At 42.6% G+C, this 25,616-nt stretch overlaps 3 protein-coding genes across 3 annotated transcripts in view; all 3 read left to right on the plus strand.

Moving 5' to 3' along the window:
- On the plus strand, positions 1 to 4,590 carry LOC106587532 (proteasome subunit alpha type-1). Its single transcript, XM_014175998.1, has 10 exons — positions 1 to 131; positions 803 to 847; positions 938 to 1,039; positions 1,143 to 1,246; positions 1,352 to 1,440; positions 1,559 to 1,629; positions 1,713 to 1,842; positions 1,915 to 1,994; positions 4,033 to 4,137; positions 4,295 to 4,590. The coding sequence occupies exons 1-10, from the start codon at positions 129 to 131 to the stop codon at positions 4,352 to 4,354; spliced, it is 789 nt and encodes a 262-aa protein (XP_014031473.1). The 5' UTR covers positions 1 to 128; the 3' UTR covers positions 4,355 to 4,590.
- A 615-nt stretch (positions 4,591 to 5,205) lies between these two features.
- copb (Coatomer subunit beta) lies at positions 5,206 to 13,112 on the plus strand. Its single transcript, NM_001140349.1, is given in 22 exon segments — positions 5,206 to 5,327; positions 5,787 to 5,940; positions 6,070 to 6,299; positions 6,428 to 6,597; positions 6,700 to 6,814; positions 6,904 to 6,996; positions 7,726 to 7,863; positions 7,957 to 8,076; positions 8,196 to 8,303; positions 8,523 to 8,669; positions 8,772 to 8,917; positions 9,029 to 9,125; positions 9,222 to 9,382; positions 9,496 to 9,616; positions 9,741 to 9,968; positions 10,163 to 10,342; positions 10,736 to 10,880; positions 11,022 to 11,141; positions 11,248 to 11,393; positions 11,484 to 11,573; positions 11,999 to 12,154; positions 12,343 to 13,112. Coding segments are annotated over 21 exon segments (2,862 nt in total). The 5' UTR covers positions 5,206 to 5,327; positions 5,787 to 5,849; the 3' UTR covers positions 12,403 to 13,112.
- Positions 13,113 to 15,952: 2,840 nt separating this feature from the next.
- LOC106562341 (ras-related protein R-Ras2) overlaps positions 15,953 to 25,616 on the plus strand; it is a 40,035-nt gene continuing 30,371 nt past the window's right edge. The window contains exon 1 of the mRNA XM_014127158.2: positions 15,953 to 16,310. Coding sequence (XP_013982633.2) covers positions 16,209 to 16,310 — 102 coding nt within the window. The 5' untranslated portion in view covers positions 15,953 to 16,208. The remainder of the gene's footprint in view (positions 16,311 to 25,616) is intronic.

Below are 25,616 nucleotides of genomic sequence, written 5' to 3' on the forward strand. Positions count from 1 at the left end.
GAAAAATACAGAACGCGGATCCCCCTCTCTGGGATCTACTTGTTTCCCTTTGCGCAGACATCAATAGGAAAAGTAATCAAGCACTCATCGGTTATCGGAGGCTCTTGTTGGTGGAAAGCTCTATCATCATGGTAAACTTGGAAGAAATAATATAATATGTACGATATATCAAAAGTGAATGCAAACGTAATAAGTAAATGCACCAGAAATCTCTGTTATCTGTAGTTGGATGGAAAGGCTACCTAGCTAGCTATCCAGCAATGAGTAAGCGTTTAGTTATTAAGCTTACTAGCCACGCTTCTGTACCGGTAAAAAAAAATGTAATTAAATAGAATAGCTAGTTAGGACAACAACAAATGCTATGGCTGCATCACTAACCTGTGACTAACCCATATTTTGGGTAGAATATGATAGTAGTAGCTAACTTCTTGCTTAATGTTATTGGACATAGCTCACATTTTAATCAATGGTTATCTATTCAACTAACGTTAGCTAGCTAGCTACCTAGATTACTTGTTCACAATTTGAAGTCAAACTTCACTGTGTGAAGACCAAGCTGTGTTGCTAGCTAGTTAAATCAACGCTGTTTTAGCTGAGTCATTGCCTTGTTAAAGACACTTAAGAAGTAACTGTTACCATTAAAAAGAGTGGGCTTTGGGTAGCCAATATAAACAATGGAGCAATAATGCATTCCATGATAACATTTTCACATGCAAATGGAACTTGATTTCTATTATGGAATCAATGATGACAGCAACATGTAGGTTTCTAGATTGTGGACTAAATTTTGTATTTTTCTTAGTTCCGCAACCAGTATGACAATGATGTCACAGTTTGGAGTCCACAGGTAAGAGTCTGCAAATACAGGTAACATAACAGTTAGCAATTTTAGCTGCAATATTTGTGACTCATAACAGGTCACTGTTTTGTGTTTCAGGGGCGTATTCATCAGATTGAATATGCTATGGAAGCAGTGAAACAAGGATCTGCCACAGTGGGTCTGAAATCTCGCGGTCATGCTGTACTTGTGGCTCTGAAGGTACAATTTACATTGATTTTACATTTGCATTCAAGGACATGATTATATGAAAAGTAGTGTAAATGTTGTCTATTTATAATCCTAATTTTGTGTTCTTGTCCAGAGAGCTCAGTCCGAGTTGGCTGCCCATCAGAAGAAAATTCTACACGTCGACAGCCATATTGGCATCTCCATTGCTGGCCTCACTGCTGATGCAAGGCTACTCTGGTAAGAGAGGATCTGTTGTGCATGGTTTTTCATATTCTTGAAGAGAATTAGACAGTGTTCTTCTGACTGAGGTTAACACTTCTCTCTTCCATCATACACCTTCAGCAACTTTATGCGTCAGGAGTGCCTGGACTCCAGGTTCGTGTTTGATCGGCCTCTCCCTGTGTCCCGCTTGGTCACACTAATTGGAAGCAGTATCCTTTTACCACAAATGTAGTTTTTATGATGCTTAACATGAATTGTCTGTATTGGTCATTTTAAAAGGTTTTACACTGTTGCAACTAAGACAATCCACCTTGACCTAGCACTCAGAAACCCAGATCCCTACACAGAGATATGGAAGAAGGCCTTATGGTGTGGGATTACTCATCGCAGGATATGATGTAAGATATGTTTTGGTTGGTTTGTCCCTCTATAAATATTAGTGGAATAGTATGTCATATCTAATATTGTCTGTCTCTTCTAGGATATGGGGCCACACATTTTCCAGACCTGCCCCTCTGCCAACTACTTTGATTGCAAGGCCATGTCCATAGGGGCCCGCTCCCAGTCTGCACGTACCTACCTGGAAAGACATATGGACACTTTTTTTGACTGTGAGTATTTTTTGCCTTTTCTTCTCTGCTTCTGATGTAAGCACATTGTAAAGCTTTCATTCTGTCTTGTAGGTGAACTGAATGACCTAGTTCAACATGGCCTCCGGGGACTGAGAGAAACTCTACCTGCAGAACAAGATCTTACCACAAAGGTAAACCTTAAGCTTACTGCAAGCTCTATGGAGACGTAAGATTCGGAGCTTAGCGCAATGTTGGAATGTCGTTTTTTTGTCACAAAAGGGGCGGCTTCTTGTAATACCATCCGGCATTCAACATACTTTTCTACTACCTGAACATTTTATGCGCCGTATCATTCTTTCCACAGCCGTGGTGGGCAGGGTTGTCGCTTGGTTCGTCGATCCGATCTATAGGTTATTAATCAAGTAGCCTATTTTGCATTGATAACCAAACAACAAGAATCCACCCCAAAATGTATTTTGTTTAGAAGTTATAACTATCAGGCAAGTGTGAAATGGTAGAACCTGCTATAGCCAACTAGCTAGCCATGTTCTTTTTTCTCTGTGAGCAAAACTTTATGATGTTCTGTTTTTAGCTGATATGGGAATTAATACATAAGCAGCATATCAAACTGGGATAATGTTTTGGGTTACACTTAGTGATGTTATGTTTGATGCCTGAGCTCTGAGGCATGCGTCAAAATCGCTAAGAAGTGTACTTTGAAGCAGTGTGCCAATGCCTGTATCACTTTATCAGAAGAGCGTTATTAACGACGTCTGAAGCTTCATTTCGTCGAACAACCACCTGGTGGTTTGGTAGAAGACAAAAAGGCTATGCTGAGCACACGCTAATTTGGCTGCTCTAAATGATTTTGAACAGCAGGCGTACACTGTGTTAATTAAAACCTTGAGTAATGAACCTATTTGACACAATTGTCTTGAACCTCAGCTTCAGGAAGCTTTGTTTCCCCATCAGTAGTTAAACCTGCAAGTATACAAATATTTGCCAGGGCATATGTTTAAATTATACATCTGATTATTTCACATGGAGATAGATGTGGGAAGTTAAAAAGGCTAGCTAGCTTCCTATGTTTAAAGCCAGCTAGCCAGGCTGCCAGCTAGCTACTAATAAAAATAAAAAACATTACAAAACCTTGCTATCGCCCCCTTGTGAGTCACTTTACCTCTACCTACATGTAAATGTTTCCTCAATTACCTCAACTAACTTGTGCCCCCGCATATTGACTCTGTACCGGTACACCCTGCATATCAAATCAAAGTTTATTTGTCATGTGCGCCGAGTACAACAGGTGTAGACCTTACAGTGAAATGCTTACTTACAGGCTCTAACCAATAGTGCAAAAAAGGCTTTAGGTAAACAATAGGTAAGTAAAGAAATAAAACAACAGTAAAAAGACAGGCTGTATACAGTAGCGAGGCTATAAAAGTAGCGAGGCTACATACAGACACTGGTTAGTCAGGCTGATTTGAGGTCGTATGTACGTGTAGATATGGTTAAAGTGACTATGCATATATGATGAAAAGAGATTAGCAGTAGTGTAAAAGAGGTGGTGGCGGTACACAATGCAGATAGCCCGGTTAGCCAATGTGCGGGAACACTGGTCGGCCCAATTGAGGTACTATGTACGTGAATGTATAGTTAAAGTGATTATGCATATATGCCTTGCTATATAGCCTCGCTACTGTTATTTTATTGTTGCTCTTAAATTGTTTTCTATTCTTATTTTTTTATTTACTTCAGTTTATTTTTGTAAATACTTTCTTTTCACCTATTTTTCTTAACTGCATTGTTGGTTAAGGGCTTGTAAGTAAGCATTTCACTAAGGTCTAAACCTGTTCTATTTGGTGCATGTGACAAATACATTTTGATTTGAATGGGAGTGGGACCAGCAAGGATATCATGTTTCCAAAATGTATCCCCTCCTCCAAAAATCCCACTCCACCCACGTGCACGTAGATCAACGGAGTAAAGCTTGTAGTAACCTTAAGACTTTTCCATCAGGCTACTGTCCAATTATCTACTCCTCACCCTGAAGTGGGCTCTCATTCGCTCCCCATGAGGGGATGGACTGGTATAACTACTATGTGAAAACACCTAGCCATTCTTACACTAATCCAATGTTTTTAAATTCATGAGGGGTTCAGAGAGAAGGGTAGGGGATCAGAACACAACTTAAATCACAGATTGACAACTTACTGTCTGCCCTTTTAGAATGTGTCCATCGGGATTGTTGGCAAGGACATGGAGTTCACCATCTACGATGATGGCGATGTGGCATCATTCCTTGAAGGCCTTGAGGAGAGGCCACAGAGAAGGGTAAAAAACAACTTGGCAAATTTTGAATACAAATATTTTCTCTGAGGAAACTTGTCAAGAGGAACGGTTATTGCCTTAATAAGATTATTGACGGTACATTATTCAGTTATTTCCATACCTGACAATGCACATGCTTTGTCCTCTTGTTGTGCTGCAGGTTACCCAGCCAGATGACGAGGCGGCAGCAGAGAAGCCAGAAGAGCCCATGGAGCTCTAAGATTGAACTGTGTCCCAGACAGTGTGAAGATGACAAAGCTCTTATCCCTGATTCTTTCAGTCAATGGATGGCATCCTGTCCACAACCAATATTCCACCCACACTCACTTGTAACTGTATCAACATGGAGAACAATTACCATTATACTTGTGTATGTTCAAATCGACTATCTATGATTTTTGTTAGCCATTCAATGTTTGCATTCATTTTTTGTCATTAAAGACAACTTTTTCTGAACTTGTCTGGTTTGTTAAAATAAATGTAAATGTGATGTTATCTTTTCTCATTACTGCATTGTCATTCTACGTTCTTATGTGGCCACTCGGTGGTGGATGTTTTCAAAGAGAAGGTAGGAACCGAAGTGGGTTTATTTATACCTAAGCACCAACTGAACTTTGAACAAGAAAAACATAGATGTTCAAACATCATGACTAACCCAGGATTACTATGGACTTTATTGAATCATAATCACTGGTAACACAACCTACTTCCAAACCCAACTGAAATGGTAGCCTTATATAATGTGGCTTGGTCAACCCTCTGAATTGGGCCTTACTAAGTGATGAGATACAAACAAAATCTACAATTCAATATTTCATAAATAGCATATGTATAAGTTACTTGTAGCAAAAACATGTAAAGCATCAGTTGAGTACATACATGGAGGCAATATAGAAGATTGTTACATTTGGTAACGCTTATAATTATAATTTCGTCTTCGCATCTAGACATCCGGGTTATTTGTCCCTTTTCACTTGCTGTATCAGTGATGTGGCTCAGAAAGTAGCTAATCTTCCACGTCACAGGGAAGTTGGGAACGGACAGCTCGAGAAGATCTCTGAGCAATTTTACAGATGCCCAAGTAAATAACAGACGCGAGAAATGAGGATATTTTGAAATATAGTAAACGTGCAGTAAAAGGCAGCTACGTACTTATTTTTCTATCGTGACCAAGAGCGGAAAGATTGGTTTCGGTAATTATTCCAAATATGTTTTGGTATCCATCCACCATTTGCAAGCTAACACTAGCTGTCATGGACGACAAGCGTTTGAGCGTGCTCAATTTGCAAAATCAAAACGTCTTACTTGGCTCTGTGAAGTGTTACGGTCATATTGCATTTCTGTTTTTTTTGTGAATGTCACTGATTGAGCTGCATAATTCGTTAGGCCATTGACTTGTCAATAACTAGCATACTAGCTAACTAACAGCCGAGGCGGCTTGTGTGAATGAAGAACATTACCTAGCTACTATAGTAACGCTACTATAGCTAACTGACTTGTCTACGTGGATGTGTCGACTAGCTACCACATATTTCTTAGCTACAGCTGTGCAGTATTAGAAAGCACGAATCGTGTTAAGTAACTTGTGTAATAGCAGCTATGTTTACATTTGTCGGATTATGCATTAACATTACTTGATGGGTACTTCATAGGAATCATCTTAACAGTTCTGTTGATTGGGGTGTTGCAAGAGGAAAGACGATCCATCCGGCAAAATGACAGCCGCAGAGAATGTTTGTTACACTTTGATCAATGTTCCAAATGACTCCGAACCACCATCGGAAGTCAGTCTCAAAGCAGACTTAGGTAAGTGTCATTTGCTGACTCTATCTGCATTGTCAATAGGCACCTAACCGCCCCTAAACATTCAGTGTGAATGATCTGTGATTAGTGTGACTTTAAGAGTAATACAACGTTATTTTTTCCTGATATCAGAAAAAGGAGAGATCAAGGCAAAGACAGAGGCCCTGAAGAAGGTAATCATCATGATACTGAATGGAGAGAAGCTGCCAGGCCTACTGATGACCATCATCCGATTTGTCCTCCCACTTCAAGACCACACCATTAAAAAGCTTCTGCTAGTCTTCTGGGAGATTGTCCCCAAGACGACTCCAGATGGCAAGCTGCTTCAGGAGATGATCCTGGTCTGTGACGCCTACAGAAAGGTATGGTAGCATACTACACAAGTGTACTGTCTGAATGTTAGATAAATTATATAATTAGCATAAGAAAGTATGATGTGTGACTATTATCCTTGAATAAGAGGCATTAAATGTATGTTTGGCTGTTTCAGGACTTGCAGCACCCCAACGAGTTCATCCGTGGATCCACCCTGCGCTTCCTGTGCAAGTTGAAGGAGTCTGAGCTGCTGGAGCCCCTCATGCCCGCCATACGCGCCTGCCTGGAGCACCGCCACAGCTACGTTCGCCGCAATGCTGTACTGGCCATCTACACCATCTACAGGTAAACTTACTGTAGTGATACAATACGGAAGTTCCATATGACTGTTTATGACCCTTAATGGAGAACATGGCATTTACTTGAGAAATTTTATTTCCATCTCAGGAACTTTGAAAATCTCATCCCAGATGCCCCTGAGTTGATCCATGATTTCCTTGTGAATGAAAAAGATGCCAGCTGCAAGAGAAATGCTTTCATGATGCTCATTCACGCAGACCAGGTCAATTGCATCTTCACTTTTTTTATTAGAGACCGCTCACCAACATTTTTCTGTGCCTCAGACTAACACTGGTCATTTCCACTGTGCAGGACAGAGCTCTGGATTACCTCAGCACCTGCATTGATCAAGTGCATACATTTGGAGATATTCTCCAGTTGGTCATTGTGGAGCTGATTTACAAGGTGAATCCTTCAGACATTTTCCCACTAGAAACCTCCAGATATCTCTTTTGAGAAATATGTAAAGAAAAACACAGGATGTCACTTGATGTCTGTTTCTCTGTCTCACATGCACTAAGGAAGGAGCAAGCCGAAACATATGCCAATGTGTGTGGTCTATTAAGACATTATGCTATGAGTTAAAGAAAATTTAAAACAAAGCTTGAAGGGCCTCCCAAGTGGCGCAGTGGTCTAAGGCACTGCATCGCGCTAGAGATTCTGGGTTCGAGTCCAGGCTCTGTCGCAGCCGGCCACGACTGGGAGACCCATGTGGCGGCGCACAATTGGCCCAGCGTTGTCCGGGTTAGGGGAGGGTTTGTCCGGCAGGGATGTTCTTGTCCCATCGCGCACTAGCGACTGCTGTGGCGGGCCGGGCTCAGTGCAGGCTGACACGGTCCCTATGTGTACGGTGTTTCCTCCGACACATTGGTGCGGCTGGCTTCCAGCTTAAGTGGGCATTATGTCAAGAAGCAGTTGGGTTGTGTTTTGGAGGACGTACGGCTCTCGACCTTCGCCTCTCCCGAGTCCGTACGGGAGTTGAAGCGATGAGACAAGACTGTAACTACCAATTGGATACCACGAAATTGGGGAGAAAAAGGGGTAAAGAAAACAACAAAGCTTCAATTGAAGATTATATCCACGTAAGTACTGGCATTTTTTATTTGTCATGTCTCTTGTTTCCTCAATGTTTAGGTGTGCCACGCTAACCCGTCTGAGCGTGCCCGCTTCATCCGCTGCATCTACAACCTGTTGCAGTCCTCCAGCCCAGCCGTCAAGTACGAGGCAGCTGGCACTCTTGTCACGCTGTCCAGCGCACCCACTGCCATTAAGGTACCCCCTCTCACTTATCTACAACACAACACGGCACTGCTGTGGATTTTGGTCTGGTATTGTCTTTCAATGGCATTTGTGTGTTTGTTCTAGGCTGCTGCCCAGTGTTACATTGACCTGATTATCAAGGAGAGTGACAACAACGTGAAGCTGATCGTCCTGGATCGTCTGATAGAGCTGAAGGAGCATCCCACTCATGAACGTGTTCTCCAGGTACTCCGACTTCACTTTCATTAATGTTGCTCCTGGTGAACAGGCTCCATGTTAGGTACCAGTAAGTCTTTGAAGTGTAATAATAACCTGGTTAACATGTCTGTTCTCTGTCCACCCAGGACCTGGTGATGGACATTCTGCGTGTTTTGAGCACGCCTGACCTCGAGGTCCGGAAGAAGACCCTGCAGCTGGCCTTGGACCTAGTCTCATCCCGGAACGTAGAGGAGGTGGGGGTGTCATCCTCAGGACTCTCCTCTCCTGTGTCTGTGGACTCTCCTCTCCTGTGTCTGTGGACTCTCCTCTCCTGTGTCTGTGGACTCTCCTCTCCTGTGTCTGTGGACTCTCCTCTCCTGTGTCTGTGGACTCTCCTCTCCTGTGTCTGTGGACTCTCCTCTCCTGTGTCTGTGGACTCTCCTCACTAAGGTGTTCATGTGTTTGTGTTCCAGTTGGTGATAGTTCTGAAGAAGGAGGTGATTAAGACCAACAACGTGACGGAGCATGAGGACACTGATAAATTCAGGCAGCTGCTGGTGCGCACCCTCCACTCATGCAGTGTACGCTTCCCTGACATGGCGGCCAATGTCATTCCTGTGGTGAGTCTACCCTGTTCACACATACAAACCTTGAAATCAAACACAGCTAGGGTCATTCTGTCCTCTGTGATGTAATCTAAATGACATACGTGTGTCACTCAGCTGATGGAGTTCCTGAGTGACACTAACGAGGCAGCGGCGGCTGATGTGCTGGAGTTTGTGAGGGAGGCCATTCAGAGGTTCGACAGCCTGAGGCCCCTCATCATCGAGAAGATGCTGGAAGTCTTCCACGCCATCAGGACTGTCAAGTAAGACCAAGACCGACAAGCTTGCATATAAATAGAGACTTACAGGATACTTTTGGAGAATTACAGATTTTTTTTTTTTATGCTGACATCCAATCTTTTAAACTGTGTTAGGATCTACAGAGGAGCGCTTTGGATCCTGGGAGAGTACTGCAGCACTAAAGAGGACATTCAGAGTGTGATGACAGAAGTGCGCAGGTCGCTTGGAGAGGTATGTATGTGTGCTTATGGATTATTCATTCACTTTCAGCATTCAATACCAGAGTGATACTTGATGCCAGTGGCTCATTGTCTGTCCCCTTTTCAGATCCCCATAGTAGAGAACGAGATCAAGAAAGAGGCTGGGGAGGGGAAGCCAGAAGAAGAGGTGAGCGCAGCGCCAGCAGCCAAACTGGTGACAGAGATGGGCACCTACGTCACACAGAGCGCCCTCAGCTCCTCCCGACCCTCAAAGAAGGAAGAGGACAGGTAAAAGAAATGACCTTTTGTGTCTAAAATACATAGTTTCTTAGCTTGCAGTGGTTGTCTTTCAGAAGTGGATGAAATGGCACTGAATGAAACTGTCGTCCCTTTCCCTGTAGGCCTCCTCTCAGGGGCTTCTTGATGGACGGAGACTTCTATGTGGCAGCCTCGCTGGCCACAACCCTGACCAAAGTGGCCCTGCGATATGTCACCATAGTTCAAGATAAAAAGAGACAGAATGTAAGTATAGAACCTCTTATCTTCTGAAACGGTTGGGAAACAGTTGTGATTTAGGTGTTCCATGTTCACTGGCCATTGAAAGTCATGAAGTGAATCTAATGCTCTATTATTGTCTCCCCATCAGTCCTTTGTGGCTGAGTCTATGCTGATCATGGCCACCATCCTCCACTTGGGCAAGTCCTCTCTGCCCAAGAAGCCCATCACAGACGACGATGTGGACCGCATCTCTCTGTGCCTCAAAGTGCTGTCCGAGTGCTCGCCCCTCATGAACGACATCTTTAATAAGGAGTGCCGCAAGTCCCTGTCTCACATGCTCACTGTTAGGCTGGAGGAGGAGAAGCTATCTCAGAAGGTAAGGAGATTACTAGGCCATAGCTGCTAGATTACTAGGCCATAGCTTCCAGTCCACTCTTCTCACTAAACCAGTGCCTTCTCCCAGTTCAGTCAGCTATACTCTAGTTCTCCCTTCACCTGGCTGCCTATCCATTTGGACACTGCTGGATTGTATTGCTATGTGCTGATGGTGTTCTGTGCTCTTATCCACAGAAAGAGTCAGAGAAGCGGAACGTGCTGGTGCAGGCAGACGACCCCATTTCCTTTATGCAACTGACGGCCAAGAACGAGACGTCCTCCAAGGAGGACCAGTTCCAGCTCAGTTTACTGGCTGCCATGGGAACCACTCTTAAAAAAGAGGCTAACGACCCCATGGCCTCCAAACTCAACAAGGTACGCCTACAAGGACCCTGTAGACACACACCGTTCTGTTACAGAATTACAAAATTGTGTGCTTGCGAATCACATGGTCATGTGCCTTTTTGGATAGTAGATGTATGTGATCTACCTCAAGTTGCCAGCAGGTGGCATTGTTTCCAACGTGACAGTGAGCCATAGCAACAGAGAAATCAGTGTTTTCCAGGTCTGTTCCATAGGAACGACTATGAAAGAGGGAATGAATATAACAAGTTCAGGCTATGGCATGGATTGTATCAGGATCCTATTCAGAAATGTACGTTTTCATCTTAGCTATTAGTGCTGTTGAGGTAGTTATTGACAGGTGCACCGTTGTATGACAACAGGTTGGTGAGGACCATGTCATTCTGAGTGTATGATGTATTGCAGGTTACCCAGCTGACTGGTTTCTCAGACCCAGTCTATGCTGAGGCCTATGTCCATGTCAACCAGTATGACATTGTGCTGGACGTGCTGGTCGTCAACCAAACCAACGACACCCTTCAGAATTGCACCCTGGAGCTGGCGACATTGGGTGAGGTTCTAGTCTAGTCTATAGTTCATATGACTATATGGAGAGTCATACATCCTTACTAAGGGTTGTTTCAGGGCAATCTCTGTTGTTTACCATAGGTGATGTATGTCTAATGCTGATAACAACCTTTCAATCCAACAGGTGACCTCAAGCTGGTTGAGAAGCCTTCTCCTCTCACTCTGGCACCCCATGACTTTGCCAACATCAAGGCTAACGTCAAAGTGGCGTCCACAGAGAATGGCATCATATTTGGCAACATAGGTAAGAGGATCACTTCTAACTTCTGTCAGAGTACTTGTCATGAATAATCTGATGCCAGCCTCCACTCCATGTGTACGACATCAGTTCTAATGTCTCTCTGTCTCAGTGTATGACGTATCAGGAGCTGCCAGCGACAGGAACTGCGTGGTCCTCAGTGACATCCACATTGACATCATGGACTACATCCAGCCAGCCTCGTGCACAGACGCAGAGTTCAGACAGATGTGGGCTGAGTTTGAGTGGGAGAATAAGGTACTACCGCTAGATAAGAGAACTGTCCATATTTGGTTTTGTTTTGTTAGTGTGTTCAGTGGATGATCGTAATAACACTGTTTATTCTAGGTGACAGTGAACACCAACATTGCAGACCTGAACGAGTACCTCCACCACATCCTCAGCTCCACCAACATGAAGTGCCTGACCCCAGAGAAGGTACAGTAGTCGTGGAATATTTCAGTTTGAACTACATCAATAGGACGATGATGATGATGTGTAGAACAGAAGGGAGGTTTTAAACCTGGCAGATAGGAAGGCTGAGTGGAAGTTGTCAGAGCGTCTAACATTGCTGCTGCTACCTTTTTTACAGTGTTAGGATTTGATTTCTAAATGTCTTTTAATAATTATCTGATTGAATCAATCCGTTTGAAAAGAAAAGGACACCCTGCGAGATACAGGCAATATGTATTTTGTATCATGTATTATTTTTCTAATTCTTCATCAATCCACCATGGATTTGTGGATCTGTCTTCAGCAAACTGAGCACGTTTCTACAGGACCAATCGGACTACTGGATCAAATGGGTAGTAATGCATGTGATGCTCACTCACTCACTCCACCTCGTCTGTCCTTACAACCAGGCACTTTCTGGCTTCTGTGGCTTCATGGCTGCCAACCTGTATGCCCGCTCCATCTTCGGTGAAGACGCCCTGGCCAACGTCAGCATTGAGAAGCCCATCCACCTGGGTCCTGATGCCCCTGTCAACGGACACATCCGCATCCGGGCCAAGAGCCAAGTGAGAAACTCACTCCCCACTCAGAATACATCCCAAAATGCACCCTATTCCCTATATAGTGCACTACTTTTGTAAATAGGTTGCCATTTGGGATGCCGACGTAGTAATGATAGAATAATGCAAACATCGGGGTGGAATTGTTTATTGAAGTTTATACATTGCAAGTAACACTTCCCCTCTCTCTACAGGGTATGGCGTTGAGTCTGGGTGACAAGATCAACCTTTCCCAGAAAAAAACATCTGCATAAAGTCAACTGAAAACCAGTAGTCCAACTGAGAACTCCACATCACTGGACAAGATTCATCTGCAAAGAAATGTGCTTTCTGCTAGTCCTTTGTAGTCTCTTCTATCTGTCTCTGGCCATAAAAGGAATAGCGTTTTTTTATGGCCATTTGATTAAGTACTGTTCTATATGTGGGTATGAGAGATGGTTTTACACCTCCTGTGTCAGGAAGAAACTCCCTCTCACTGTCCTCCAAGTGATAGGCCAGGGATATCTTTCATTTTCAATAAACATGTCATATATAACAAAACATACTCCCAACATTTGTCAGACGATGGGGTGTTTGTGTGTTCAGTCTTTCTTTACTTACGCTAAGGGAACGCGAGGTTGGAAAAACTTCTGATCCACCACCCCTTAACTATGCTGTTTTCAAATGTTATGACAGTAAAGTTAAATGCAATGTCATAGACTAAATCATGAAATATGGATTCAGTTTGAATGCACATCCCATCCAACCCGGCTGTGTTTACACAGGCAGCACATTTCTGATGTTTTTGCAACTAATTGGTCTTTTGACCAAACAAATGATCTGAATTGGGCTGCCTGTGAATAAGCAGCTTAGCTGATCTCATGTCCCATTATTGTCTTTACACTAATAATGACTCATCAAAGTGGTTATTGTATCAGATGCATGCAAATTCCTTGAAAGTAAAACTTTAAGATTTGTGGAAAAAGGTTATTGCTTCTGTAAATTGCAAGTAATTGCATCAACGAAGTGAAAATGTATGTTTGTGCCAGGTCCCAAATTTCAAGTCATACAAATGTAGCGTGAATACAATCAACGTGCTATATGAGATCAGTCTTTGCCATGTATTGAAATGGTGTAATGATGAAAGATCAGCATCAAATCAAAATCCCTTGTCAATTTCTAATCACAGTCACACACATTTACATTGCTTTGACTGCCTTTTCCACCTCACCATTATATAAAAATTACCTAGTTGAATAGACAGTCAAAAGTTCCCTTGTTTCTTGGAAAGGAAATTACATCACGTTTTGACTTGTATGGAAGATTTAGAATGTGAGCACTTCACACACGTCTACTGACTTTGATGCCCACGTATCCTTTTGATTCTCATATTGAGAGACAGGCTTGTTTAAAGGCAACATTACTGTGAAATTATGGTTGATTGTAAGAAAAGAGTTTGAAAAACACGGTTTTAGGCCAATAGTGAAGAGTTCAGACTAACAAACAAAACCCATGATGAATCATTAGGTCCTTTTCCTCTCAAGTCCTCATCTCACTCTAAAATCTGAAGACATAAAATACTACACAGAATAGAAGTTATGAATTTTCAGTGACTCACATTTTTCAGTGATTCACATATTTTTCTTAAACTTCCTGTTCTTGTGTGGTATCACAATGACTGACTGGAAAGAAGAGACCCAAACAACGCAGTAAATCAACAAGATTTCTTCCATTGCAAATATCTCTCCCCTTTTTCAACCCAGAATTCCCCTTTAGCCTCACCGTTTTAACTTTGTCGACATAAGGATTTCAGGGCTGTAAATATAACATAGGTACAGAGCCATTAAGTGACCTACTGTAACATACTTAACAGGCCATATTTCCTGAGGAGTGGAGGGACTCGTGCACCGCCCCTGTTGTTCCTCTCCTACCCCACAGGCTGTGTGGACTGTGATTTCAGCAGTTAATGTAAATTCCTCAAATGCCTCTGGCACTACGTTGCAGAGTGGGAGTCAATTGGAATTTGTTCATTCAGGAGTCTAAAATATAACATGCTGAATAGCCCTCCAGGGAGGAGACAGAGGGAAAATGAAGGAAAATGATATTATGTTTTGTTCAGAGATTTTGCTGAGTTACAGTTCATATAAGGAAATCAGTCAATTGAAATCAATTCATTAGGCCCTGATCTATGGATTTCACATGACTGGGCAGGGGCGCAGCAATTGGTGGGCTTGGGGGGGCATAAGCCCACCCACTTGGGAGCCAGGCCCAGCCAATCAAAATTATTACAGACAGAAATACTCTTCAGCATCCCCCTCCTCTGATGATCCCGCAGGCGAAGAAGCCAGATGTGTAGGTCCTGGGCTGGCGTCGTTACATGTGGTCTCTACAATTCTCTAAAATGACATTGGGGGTGGCTTATGGTAGAGAAATAAACATTAAATTCTCTGCCAATAGCTCAGGTGGACCATTCCTGTAGTCGCCATGGAAAATGCACACTCCCTCAAAACTTGAGACATCTGTGGCATTGTGTTGTGTGACAAAACTGCACATTTTAGAGTGGCCTTTTATTCTCCCCAGGACAAGGTGCACCTGTATAATGATCATGCTGTTTAATCAACTTCTTGATATGCCACACCTGTCAGGTGGATGGATTATTTTGACAAATGATAAAATGGTCACTGACAGGGATGTAGACACATTTGTGCACAACATTTGAGAGAAATAAGCTTTTTGTGTATATGAACAATTTCTGGGATCTTTTATTTTAGCTCATGAAACATGGGACCAACACCTTGTTGCGTTTATATTTTTGTTCAATTTACATATATAAACACATGCACCAGTATTGCATAAAGTATTGCTATACACTAGCTGGGGGCTATAAAACATGTAGGTCCTTCCAGAAGCTCAGATATAGACCCACTTGTATGCGTCACCAAGATCACTGTGGTCACGCATGCATGCCATTGCTACAGAATAGCAGAACTCAGTCAGCCCTGACGGCTCTGACAAACACACACACGCACACACACTTTAAATCAAATCAAATCACATTTTATTGGTCACATACACGTGTTTAGCAGATGTTATTGCTGGTGTAGAGAAATGCTTGTGCTTCTAGTTCCAACAGTGCAGCAATATCTAACAAGTAATATCAAACAATTTCACAACATATACCCAATACACACAAATCTAAATAAATAAATGGAATTATGAATATATAAATATGTGGACAAAGTGCCTTTGTGTGAAAGCTCTCACTCTGGGGGTCTTGATATTGACCAAAGCTGTCTGTGAGGACAGCGCTCCACAGCTGTGGAAAACAGACAGTGTCAAGCAGCAGCATATCTTCCCATTTTTAAGGTAATACATAGAAATTAGCCAAAATCAATCCCTCCAGGCCAGACTAAACTTGTCTTTCCCACTAACAATGATGTGTTACTTGGAAGATAGGCTTATTGATCATCCAGACCATCAGAGATTAATGATAGCTGCAAGTATGAAATCCATTACAATCACCATCCATCCATGTGTGGACTGGATGGTGGATACTGTTAATTACATTAACATGGACATTAATACTGCATGAATTCATTGTAGCCTACTGAGGATAGTCTGTGCAAGGCCAAAATGAATGCTTATAAATGTTCTTATTGGCACGGCACTTAAAGAAAACAATGGTAAGCCCTACATGAAAGGAACATAGATCATAAAGCGAGTATTCTACAATGGTAATATTTAAATGTCCCTTTAGTCGATGCTACTCATGAGAAGTAAAGTGCCCCTAGTGACGGACATTTGTATTGCACTAACTGATTACTCCTTTCTGTTTCACATCTTAAAAACGCAGTGGTTAGCAACGCTGTTGAGGGCGTATGGACTCGGTCGCCCGTAGCTCAGTGAGCAGCACCGTTAATTCCTCTAGTCTGGAACGGATTGTAGACGCAGTTATCATTTCAGTCTATTTAGGCTCGCGATTTTCCTTCGTTCCATTTTTCAACTGAAGGCCTTCACTGAAAAGTGGGTGTCTCCTCACTACTGGTGTTCAGACAGCGGCGAGTGCAGAAGTGTGTCCTCGATGGCAGGGTGGAAGGACGGCTCCGTGCAGGAGAAGTATCGACTGGTTGTGGTTGGAGGTGGTGGTGTCGGGAAGTCAGCCCTAACTATACAATTTATCCAGGTTAGTAAATAGTCGGCCGTTTCTCCAGCGACTTTGTACGGAATGTTTGTGAATCTGGAGGGAGGCTGGCTGAGGTGTTGCGAATGGGGACCCCACAAGCGTATGATGGGGTTTAGTTCATTTTCTTCTCGCAATAGTGGGATATATTCGCCGAGGCCTGTTTAGCACAGAACATATTCTGGGAAAACACTTGAAATTGTGTTTAGATAAAATGTGCGTTTTGAGACTGTTTTTCAATACAAGGAATAACAGGCCAATTGGCAACGTGATCTTGCTCGGCTATGGAAAGTAATTGTGGAAGAAATAGTGAAGAAATAGTCTCACAATTGTGATTTAGGCTGAACTCTGATGTAAGACTTTATAATCTAAGTATTATAACATTCGGCTACCTGTACAGCCGCAATTTAAAAATACTTATTTGCAAAGTTGAGTTGTCAACATCTCTCTTGTTTTGTATCTATATTTGGGTGGATCGTCCTGCCCGGTGCAGCGCTATATCAGTATATAATTGTTGGCTACAATATAACTCGTCGTTCAGAACTTCTGGGCCTGCTGTACTTGAAAGCATACATCTGAAACAAAACTCCTATGTAAACTCACATTGAACAGGCACATTGAACGTATTTTCCATCATACCCATTAGGTGCAGTATTGACAAATCTCTTGTCTACCATTTTTATTCATGTAGACCATGTTCATTATCAGACAATGAATATGCCCATTGAATAGCCTAATAACGGTTTAGCCAACAGACTAACTAACCTTCATTTGAATCCAAAAAATCTAGGTGAATCAGCCTATGATATAAAGAAATTCCTACACATCCATAACTGTAAGCATATTCATTACATGTATGCCTTTCTCTAACATTGATATCATGTGTGAATCTTGATCAATCCCTTTTGTTGCTCAAACAGTTGCAGAGCAATGACAGCTGCTGCTAAAGACAGTTGTTGTTAAAGCCAGTGGCCCAAGCAGCCATTGCCCAGCCACAGTTGTCGTTTATAGCCTTGTCAATGGCATTCCAACACACACAGTGTGTTGTCCATAGGTACCCACACTTTTAACTCTTTGTCTTTCCCTTTTCACTATCAAAACCTTTATATTCACAGTTAGTTTCTTGGTGAAGGTGCTCATAAAGATGTAACTGACAATGAGCCGACAAGCTTTGGAATCCTCTTTGTGTCTTCAGGAGTCTATAATGCCAGGTCCTAATTCCAGGAGACTAGACTGGAGGCAGGCAGCTGATGTCTAAAGTGACTGAGACAATAGTGGGGCAGTCAGCAGCACGTGCTGCTTGAGGCTTTTGTTGTGATCTGAAGGTCTAATAAGGTTTCAGGAAGCTCATTAAATGTATACCATGGATATTGTTCAAATCAGATTACTGTACCACGGTTCAGCCATTCTGACGCTATTCTTCTTTGGAATGGAACAATAGGCTAAGTATTGTATAAACACTTCAAAGTCCTTTAGTATTTTTAGCAAATACTTGAGTTTTGGTCCAAACAAGAAAACATGCACTGTTGACTTGTTCCAGTAGGGATAGGGAACAGTAAACCGCAGTACAAGTGCCTTATTGCAGTGTAATGAGTCAGTAATGTGATTAATTACCATGTGATATGAAACTAATAATACTGATAGGACAGTAACTCCAAGATAATAGACTGGTTATTACATTTTGTTTAAGCAACAAGATTGTTGTTTGTTAACAAGATGAATAGAATATAGGGTAGGTAGGAGAAGACTGTATGCAGCTCAGCGATCAGCAGTTCACATATATTTTCTGGATGATTGCTTTGTCATGGCAACGGTGCCTTTGGAGCCTGTAGTTGAAACTTGCAGGTCAGTCCGCACTCACTAAAGAACATTCATTTGGGAAATAAGACCATTTTTTTTTGTATGCACTTAGCATTTCAGACTGTATCCAATACAGTCTTGATCAACACTTTTTATTCCTCTTTATAATAACCATACCACAACTGTGTTCATTGTGAATAGCGATTATAAAATAATAATGTGCAACTATATCTTTTAGATGAGCATCAACCTCTTATTTGTCCCTTGACATCCAAAATGCAAAGGAATTCCCAATATATACAGTATGTTAAATCTGTGAGAAATGAGTGCAGTATTAACGGCCTGTATGCTCTGCATGCATAGTCTATAGCAGGGTTCCCCAACTGGTGGCCCGCTTGTTAGACATACAGACTAGACTGTACAAACACCAGGAAATCAGCTCCAAGTGATTTTAATTTTGGAAATATTTTCCTAAGTATTCTTGCACATAATAGAGAGATGTGTGATTGTATACAAATGTAAGCAAGACTTGAAATGATTATGTTTTTGTTAAATATTATATCTGTTTGGCTTCATGCGGTCAATTTGCATTCTGCAAATTGTTTGTAACAATGCTCCGGCCCCCTGACCATCCGCTCAAGAAAGAATCGGCCCACGTCTGAATCTAGTTGATGATCCCTGGTCATAGGCTCTGGATCCTCACCCAGCCCAAGCAATCTGATCCAAGATCTAAACCACAGAAGTTGGAGGGTGGGATGGGATGTCACTCACCCATGGCCCAGCCAGAGCCCCGAGCTGAGAGAGAGAGGGCCAGGGGTCTTTCAGACAGTGCTTTTGGGAGAACACACATACTTTAGCAGAATGTTACAGCAGGTTAATATCCTGGGCAGTGTGTGTGGGGGACTCAGTGACACACTGCCTGGCCCTGCAGCATTTAGGTTTCTTCTGTTTTATTTGTGCACCATTGCAGCTGGCCAAACAAGTGCTTGAGCTTAGTAAACAATATCATTCATCTGTTACTGGGTGATTCATAGCCCCTAAAAAGGCAAAGGAAGTTCTATACTTGGCTGAGCACCATTACAGTGTTTTATGCCAACCATTTGGCTGTCACTTTGCTATTCACCTTGTAGGCAAGATCTAGTCAAAATTGTAGTTGGTGCGTTGACTGCATTCCTTTTCTTATTTATTTTGTATATGTCTGTGGATCTAAAGGGGGGGGAAAAAGGAATTTGATAATGTGTAGAATGTTGACATCATGGAAAGCGCCTACATCCTATTAGAGTTTTCTAGAAGCCGGCTGCCAGGGGAAAAGCCTCACAGCTGGCTGTTGAGTCCAGATCTGTGGAGGGGTGGAGGGTCGGTTGAGGTGGGGGACGGAGGGTTGTCTGAGTCATGTTGGGTTAATGACCATGGAACAGCCGGAATCAGCGCCTTTGGAAAAGGAAGTCCCTCCACTCCTGTTCATTTTCTATGGACCTCCTAGATTTGAAAAACAAAACATGAGCCGCAGCCTGCCCATCTGCCGGGGCTTGTGAGTGTGATTGTGTGTGGTAGTGTGCACTTGATGGAATTAGATAAGATTTACTGGTGAAAAAAAACCTGACTCCATATTTAAGGTAAAGGGATTACAGAGATACAAAAACAAAAAAAAAACGTTCTTGGCTCAGTAACCACGTTTTTATGCGAGTAAAGTCATACCTTATAAAATATCTTGACAGCTGTGATGGAAACAGGAAGTTTTGGTGCAATTTTATAAATGTCCACAGATCATTTGTTCGTTCGACATGGTGGGATCTTTTTGTGTCGACAAAATGAATAATGTGAGAAATGGTGGTGAAAACGCCTTTATGCTCAAATAGACAGTTTATTAGGCTACAGATGAAATAAGTTATGAATTTCACAGGGTGGTGAAAGTGTACAATGATCTTGATGCTCCTTTCCAATAAATATTGAGGGTCTTATTCTGGTGACATGGTGATCGATGCTTGACTGCCTTTTGACAAATACAAATATTCCCGCTCTTATCCATAATAATCTCATCATATAGGCTAGCCTACCCGCACAGCCTACCCACACTGTATCTGTGAGCTGTTGGATAGAGCGCACGTACCAAGACCAGAGTAGACACATTTTGTATTTATTGCAATAGTGTTTTGTGACAAAACTATCGGTAGAGTTGAAAATGTGATGGAAACATTGAAGTTCAGATTTTTATCTGAAACATTTTTTATCTGAAACATGCACAGATTTTTATCTGAAACTTGTAAATTTGGTGGAAACAAACCACTGGTGGGAAAATGTGCGTATTTTCTTTATGCGTATTTTAGAATATTCTCATGAAAATCTGTCGCCAATTGGATGGAAACTTAGCTCCTGAAACCGTTGTGGTGTATACTAGACTAGTCACACAATGGCTGAAGTGAGGGTCCTTTTACAGTGCAGGGAGGGTGATGTCACTCTCTACACTAACAGAGTGACAGGGCAGGCAGGTCATCGCCACTGGGAGTAGTTGAAGTAAAGACACAGCCAAGCCAAGCCAGTGAGTAGAATAGCAGAGAGGTGACATAACATTGAGTCATCTAAAAAAAAAATGGGACACAGAGTGTTATTCAACAGATGGAAAACATGACTCAATGTGGGGTGGTGGGGTACAAGGCATTTGATCCCATATCTAATGTCACTCATTTGTTTGGCCGATGGTATTAGCAACATTTCTGCTATGGTTCCTTTGTGGAAGTTATCATTAGCAACCATGGCACCTGTGGGAGTGAAATGTTATCTTCTCGCCAGACTGGATGACAGAGTAGTAAAGCATGGTGTTGCATGAACACACAGCTGCTAATATTAGCCCTTACCACTGACTCTCTTTCATTTCTGCTGGAGTTGACTCCCTGCTGTGTGATTCAGTGGGAGAGCACAGTATCCAGCCTGATAGTCATGAAGGATTAGATACAGACCAGTATGATCAAAGGTTAAAGACACCTAAACAGTGAGTACTTAAGTGCTCTCTTTCTTTTTCTTTCTCTCGCTCTCTCTACCCCCTCTCTCTCCTCTCTCTCACAACTTCTCTACCCCCTCTCGCTCTCTCTACCCCCTCTCTCCTCTCTTTCACTCTCTACACCCTCTCTCCTCTCTTTCACTCTCTCTACCCCCTCTCTCTCCTCTCTCTCGCTCTCTCTACCCCCTCTCGCTCTCTCTACCCCCTCTCTCCTCTCTTTCACTCTCTCTACCCCCTCTCTCTCCTCTCTCTCTCGCTCTCTACCCCCTCTCGCTCTCTCTACCCCCTCTCTCTCGCTCTCTCCACCCCCTCTCTCTCCTCTCTCTCGCTCCCTACCCCCTCTCTCTCCTCTCTCTACCCCCTCTCCCCTCTCTCCTCTCTCTACCCCCTCTCCTCTCTCTCGCTTTCTTTACCCCCTCTCTCTCTCCTCTCTCTCGCTCTCTCTACCCCCTTTCTCTCCTCTCTCTGTCTCATTCTGAGCATGGTTTTGATTACTGAGATGAGGTCATTTAGGAGAAATTCTGCTGCTCTGGGTTCTAATTGAATAAATACAGATTAAGCATGTAGGCGTTCTTTTCTGGGCATTTGCAGGCAAGGTGTGCGTGTGTGTGAGTATGATTGTGTGTGTGAGTGAGTGATGGGGTTTGGGGATTGTTTCATGCACATTTCTCTGAAATAGACGCAGCGGGCTAAGTAAAGTGTTTGCAGCAATGGTGATGGGGGTGTGCATTCCCACACACGCAGGACAAGGTTGCTGAATACCAGGCGGTGTGGAAACTGCCATGACCAGCACACTTTAAACCTATTTTTGGACATCAGTAGTGTTGTAGCATTCTATCTAGCTTGTTGATACGTCACATACCATTTACCACTGATCCATTTTGTTTGAGCTGGTTTTTCATTTTCTTTGAGGGTGTTGGTAACCCCACACATTTAGGTGTGTGTGTGTGTGTGTGTGTGTGTGTGTGTGTGTGTGTGTGTGTGTGTGTGTGTGTGTGTGTGTGTGTGTGTTGTCAAGGTGGGTGATGAGGGAACATTGTTGGTTTTGTTCTTCAGGAGGGTCACCTGTTGATTTCTCACAGAGCTGGCTCATTGAGTGAGTGTTCCTGTGAAGTGAACCGCTCTCAGAGCTCATAGCAGGGAAGTGGTTTTCACAGCACTTCATTCTGAGCCACTAAAACAAACAACTCTCCTGCTTACAGACCAAAAAAAGTCCCGTAGAAGTCATTTTTCCAATTCCATATGGGTGTTGTCAGAGGGAGAGAAAATTCATAAATTTCTTTCTAAATGTTATAATTTGATGAACATGTTATAATGACCATACACATTCCTATGAATCTATTTGTATGATAGTTGTGAGTGCATGATGCAGCACAATGTTTGCGCAACATTGTAATCATGTTTAGTTCTTAAAGGCTTCGACTCAAGGGTTAAGAGATAACGTTGAAATTATTTTGGTTTCAATGACACAAGTCTGTGATGGTCTCTTACCCTAAAGCAGGGGTTCCCAATTAGATTCAGCCGAGGGCCTATTTTTTTCTTGAGTGGAGGGTTGGGGGGCCAGAACATCATTATAAATCATTTTACAGTAATGTATTGATTCTTTGCTCTGAACTTAGGGGGCCAAATAAAATCGTCCGAATTTGGCCCGCGGTCCGCCTATTTGGGAACCCTGCCCTAAAGAATAAGGAATGATGTAATATCAGTCTGTAACTTGATATTAGATTGAGTCTGAATAAAAACCCTATGGGGATCTAATCACAATAAAACCCATTCAGCAGGTCTTGCAGTTGGTGTCTGTGTACCCAGAGACTGATGTGATGTTATTCTGAGCAAAGATCAGGTTTATTATTGATGTATCATTAGACTGGGTGGAGTCAGGTTTCTCTACTATCTTTGTTTTCTGTCCAAACATCTAACATTTGTACCTCAATAGGCAGAACATGGTTACATAGTAGTGCTGATCATAACATAGTACATTTCAATAAGATCAGATCAATGATAAACTCACTGTCTGTGGTCCCTGTGGTAAAGAATAAGGCAGGAGACCAACTCTGACTATGCTCTTTTAAAAAGTTTATAGAGGACCACTTCCTTGTTGCCTGGGTAACAGACCAGAACCTGGCATAGTCCCATGGGTCAGACCAACAACAATTCTCGTTCCCTGAGCAGGGGTGTCGACTAGCACAGACTTTGCTGATAACTACTTTATTGAGGGAAAATGTACTTGCGATGACTGTGATATGTGGTTGTCTCGTCTAGCTCACCCTTAAAGCACCAAAATAATGTATTTCGACCCCTAAAAGCACCAAAAGGGGTAATTCTTTACACAATTGGGAATTATGGCAAAATGACACTTTCTGTCAAACAGTAACACTTCTTAATTTATTATCCTTTTCTAACACAAGTAAATGGTTTAACTTCCCCAAAATAAGCATATATTTCAACATTTTCACACATTTCTAGTCAAGTTATTCATTCACAGTGTTGTGTTTCTGTGATACTCAGAGGCTGAGAAATTGGCGATTGAGCAATTTTTTATAAAAAAAAAAAAATGTAACCTTTATTTAACTAGGCAAGTCAGTTAAGAACAAATTCTTATTTACAATGACGGCCTACCAAAAGGCAAAAGGCCTCCTGCGTGGATGGGGGCTGGGATTAAAAATGTTAATAAATGAAATAAAAATATAGGACAAAACACACATCAAGATAAGAGAGACAACACAACACTACATAAAGAGAGACCTAAGACGACAGCATAGCATGGCAGCAACACATGACAACACAGCGTGTTAGCAGCACAACATGACAACAACATGGTAGCAACACAACATGGCAGCAGCACAACATGGAAGCAGCACAAAACAAGGTACAAACATTGTTGGGCACAGACAACAGCACAAAGGGCAAGAAGGTAGAGACAACAATACATCATGCAAAGCAGCCAGAACTGTCAGTAAGAGTGTCCATGATTGAGTCTGAATGAAGAGATTGAGATAAAACTGTCCAGTTTGAGTGTTTGTTGCAGCTCTTTCCAGTCGCTAGCTGCAGCGAACTGAAAAGACGAGCGACCCCAGGGATGTGTGTGCTTTGGGGACCTTTAACAGAATATGACTGGTAATCTGACATACCGGTATGACCTAAAATAGCCACAGAGATGGGCGTTACAGGCAATATGGTCACCGGTGTCATCAGACTTTTAGGTCTAACTTTGGAACGCTATGGGCTATAAACTTGTTTCCAATTGCATCTGAAAGATGACTGAAAAATCAAATTGGTATAGAGACATTGACTGGAATCTAAATATAATTAAATGTTTCAGTTATTTATTCGTTTTACTGGCTGCCACACCCCCCAGGGACCACATCTGGGGTGACCTCATATCTACAGTGCATTTGGGAAAGTATTCAGACCCCTTTACTTTTTCCACATTTTGATACGTTACAGCCTTATTCTAAAATTGATTAAATAATTTTTTCCTTAAAAAAAGTATTCAGACCCTTTGCTATGAGACTCGAAATTGAACTCCGGTGCATCCTGTTTCCATTGAGCATCCTTGAGATGTTTCTACAACTTCATTGGAGTCCACCTGTGGTAAATTCAATTGATTGCACATGATTTGGAAAGGCACACACCTGTCTATATAAGGTACCACAGTTGACAGTGCATGTCAGAGCAAAAACCAAGCCATGAGAACGAAGGTACTGTTCGTAGAGCTCCTAGACAAAATTGTGTCAAGGCACAGATCTGGGGCAGGGCACCAAAACATTGCTGCAGCATTGAAGAACACAGTGGCCTCCATCATTCTTAAATGGAAGAAGTTTGGAACCACCAAGACTCTTCTAGAGCTGGACGCCCGGCCAAACTGAGGAATCGGGGAGAAAGGCCTTGGTAAGGGAGGTGACCAAGAACCCGATGGTCACTCTGACAGAGCTCCAGAGTTCCTCTGTGGAAATGGGAGAACCTTCCAGGAGGACAACCATCTCTGCAGCACTCCACCAAGCAGGCCTTTATGGTAGAGTGGCAAGACGGAAGCCACTCCTCAGTAAAAGGCACATGACAGCCCGCTTGGAGTTTGCCAAAAGACACCTAAAATACTCTCAGAACATGAGAAACAAGTTTCTCTGGTCTGATAAAACCAAGATTGAACTCTTTGGCCTGAATGACAAGTGTCATGTCTGGAGGAAACCTGGCACCATCTCTACGGTGAAGCATGGTGGTGCCAGCATCATTTGGGGATGTTTTTCAGCAGCAGGGACTGGGAGACTAGACAGGATCGAAAGAAAGATGAAAGGAGCAAAGTATAGAGAGATCCTTGATGAAAACCTGCTCCAGAGCGCTCAGGACCTCAGACTGGGGCAAATGTTCACCTTCCAACAGGACAACGACCCTAAGCACACAGCCAAGACAACACAGGAGTGGCTTTGGGACAAGTCTCTGAATGTCCTTGAGTGACCCAGCCAGAGCCCGGACTTGAACCCGATTGAACATCTCTGAAAATACCTGAAAAT

Source organism: Salmo salar, chromosome ssa11 (genome assembly GCF_905237065.1).
Source record: "Salmo salar chromosome ssa11, Ssal_v3.1, whole genome shotgun sequence".
Classification (NCBI taxonomy): Eukaryota; Metazoa; Chordata; class Actinopteri; order Salmoniformes; family Salmonidae; genus Salmo; species Salmo salar.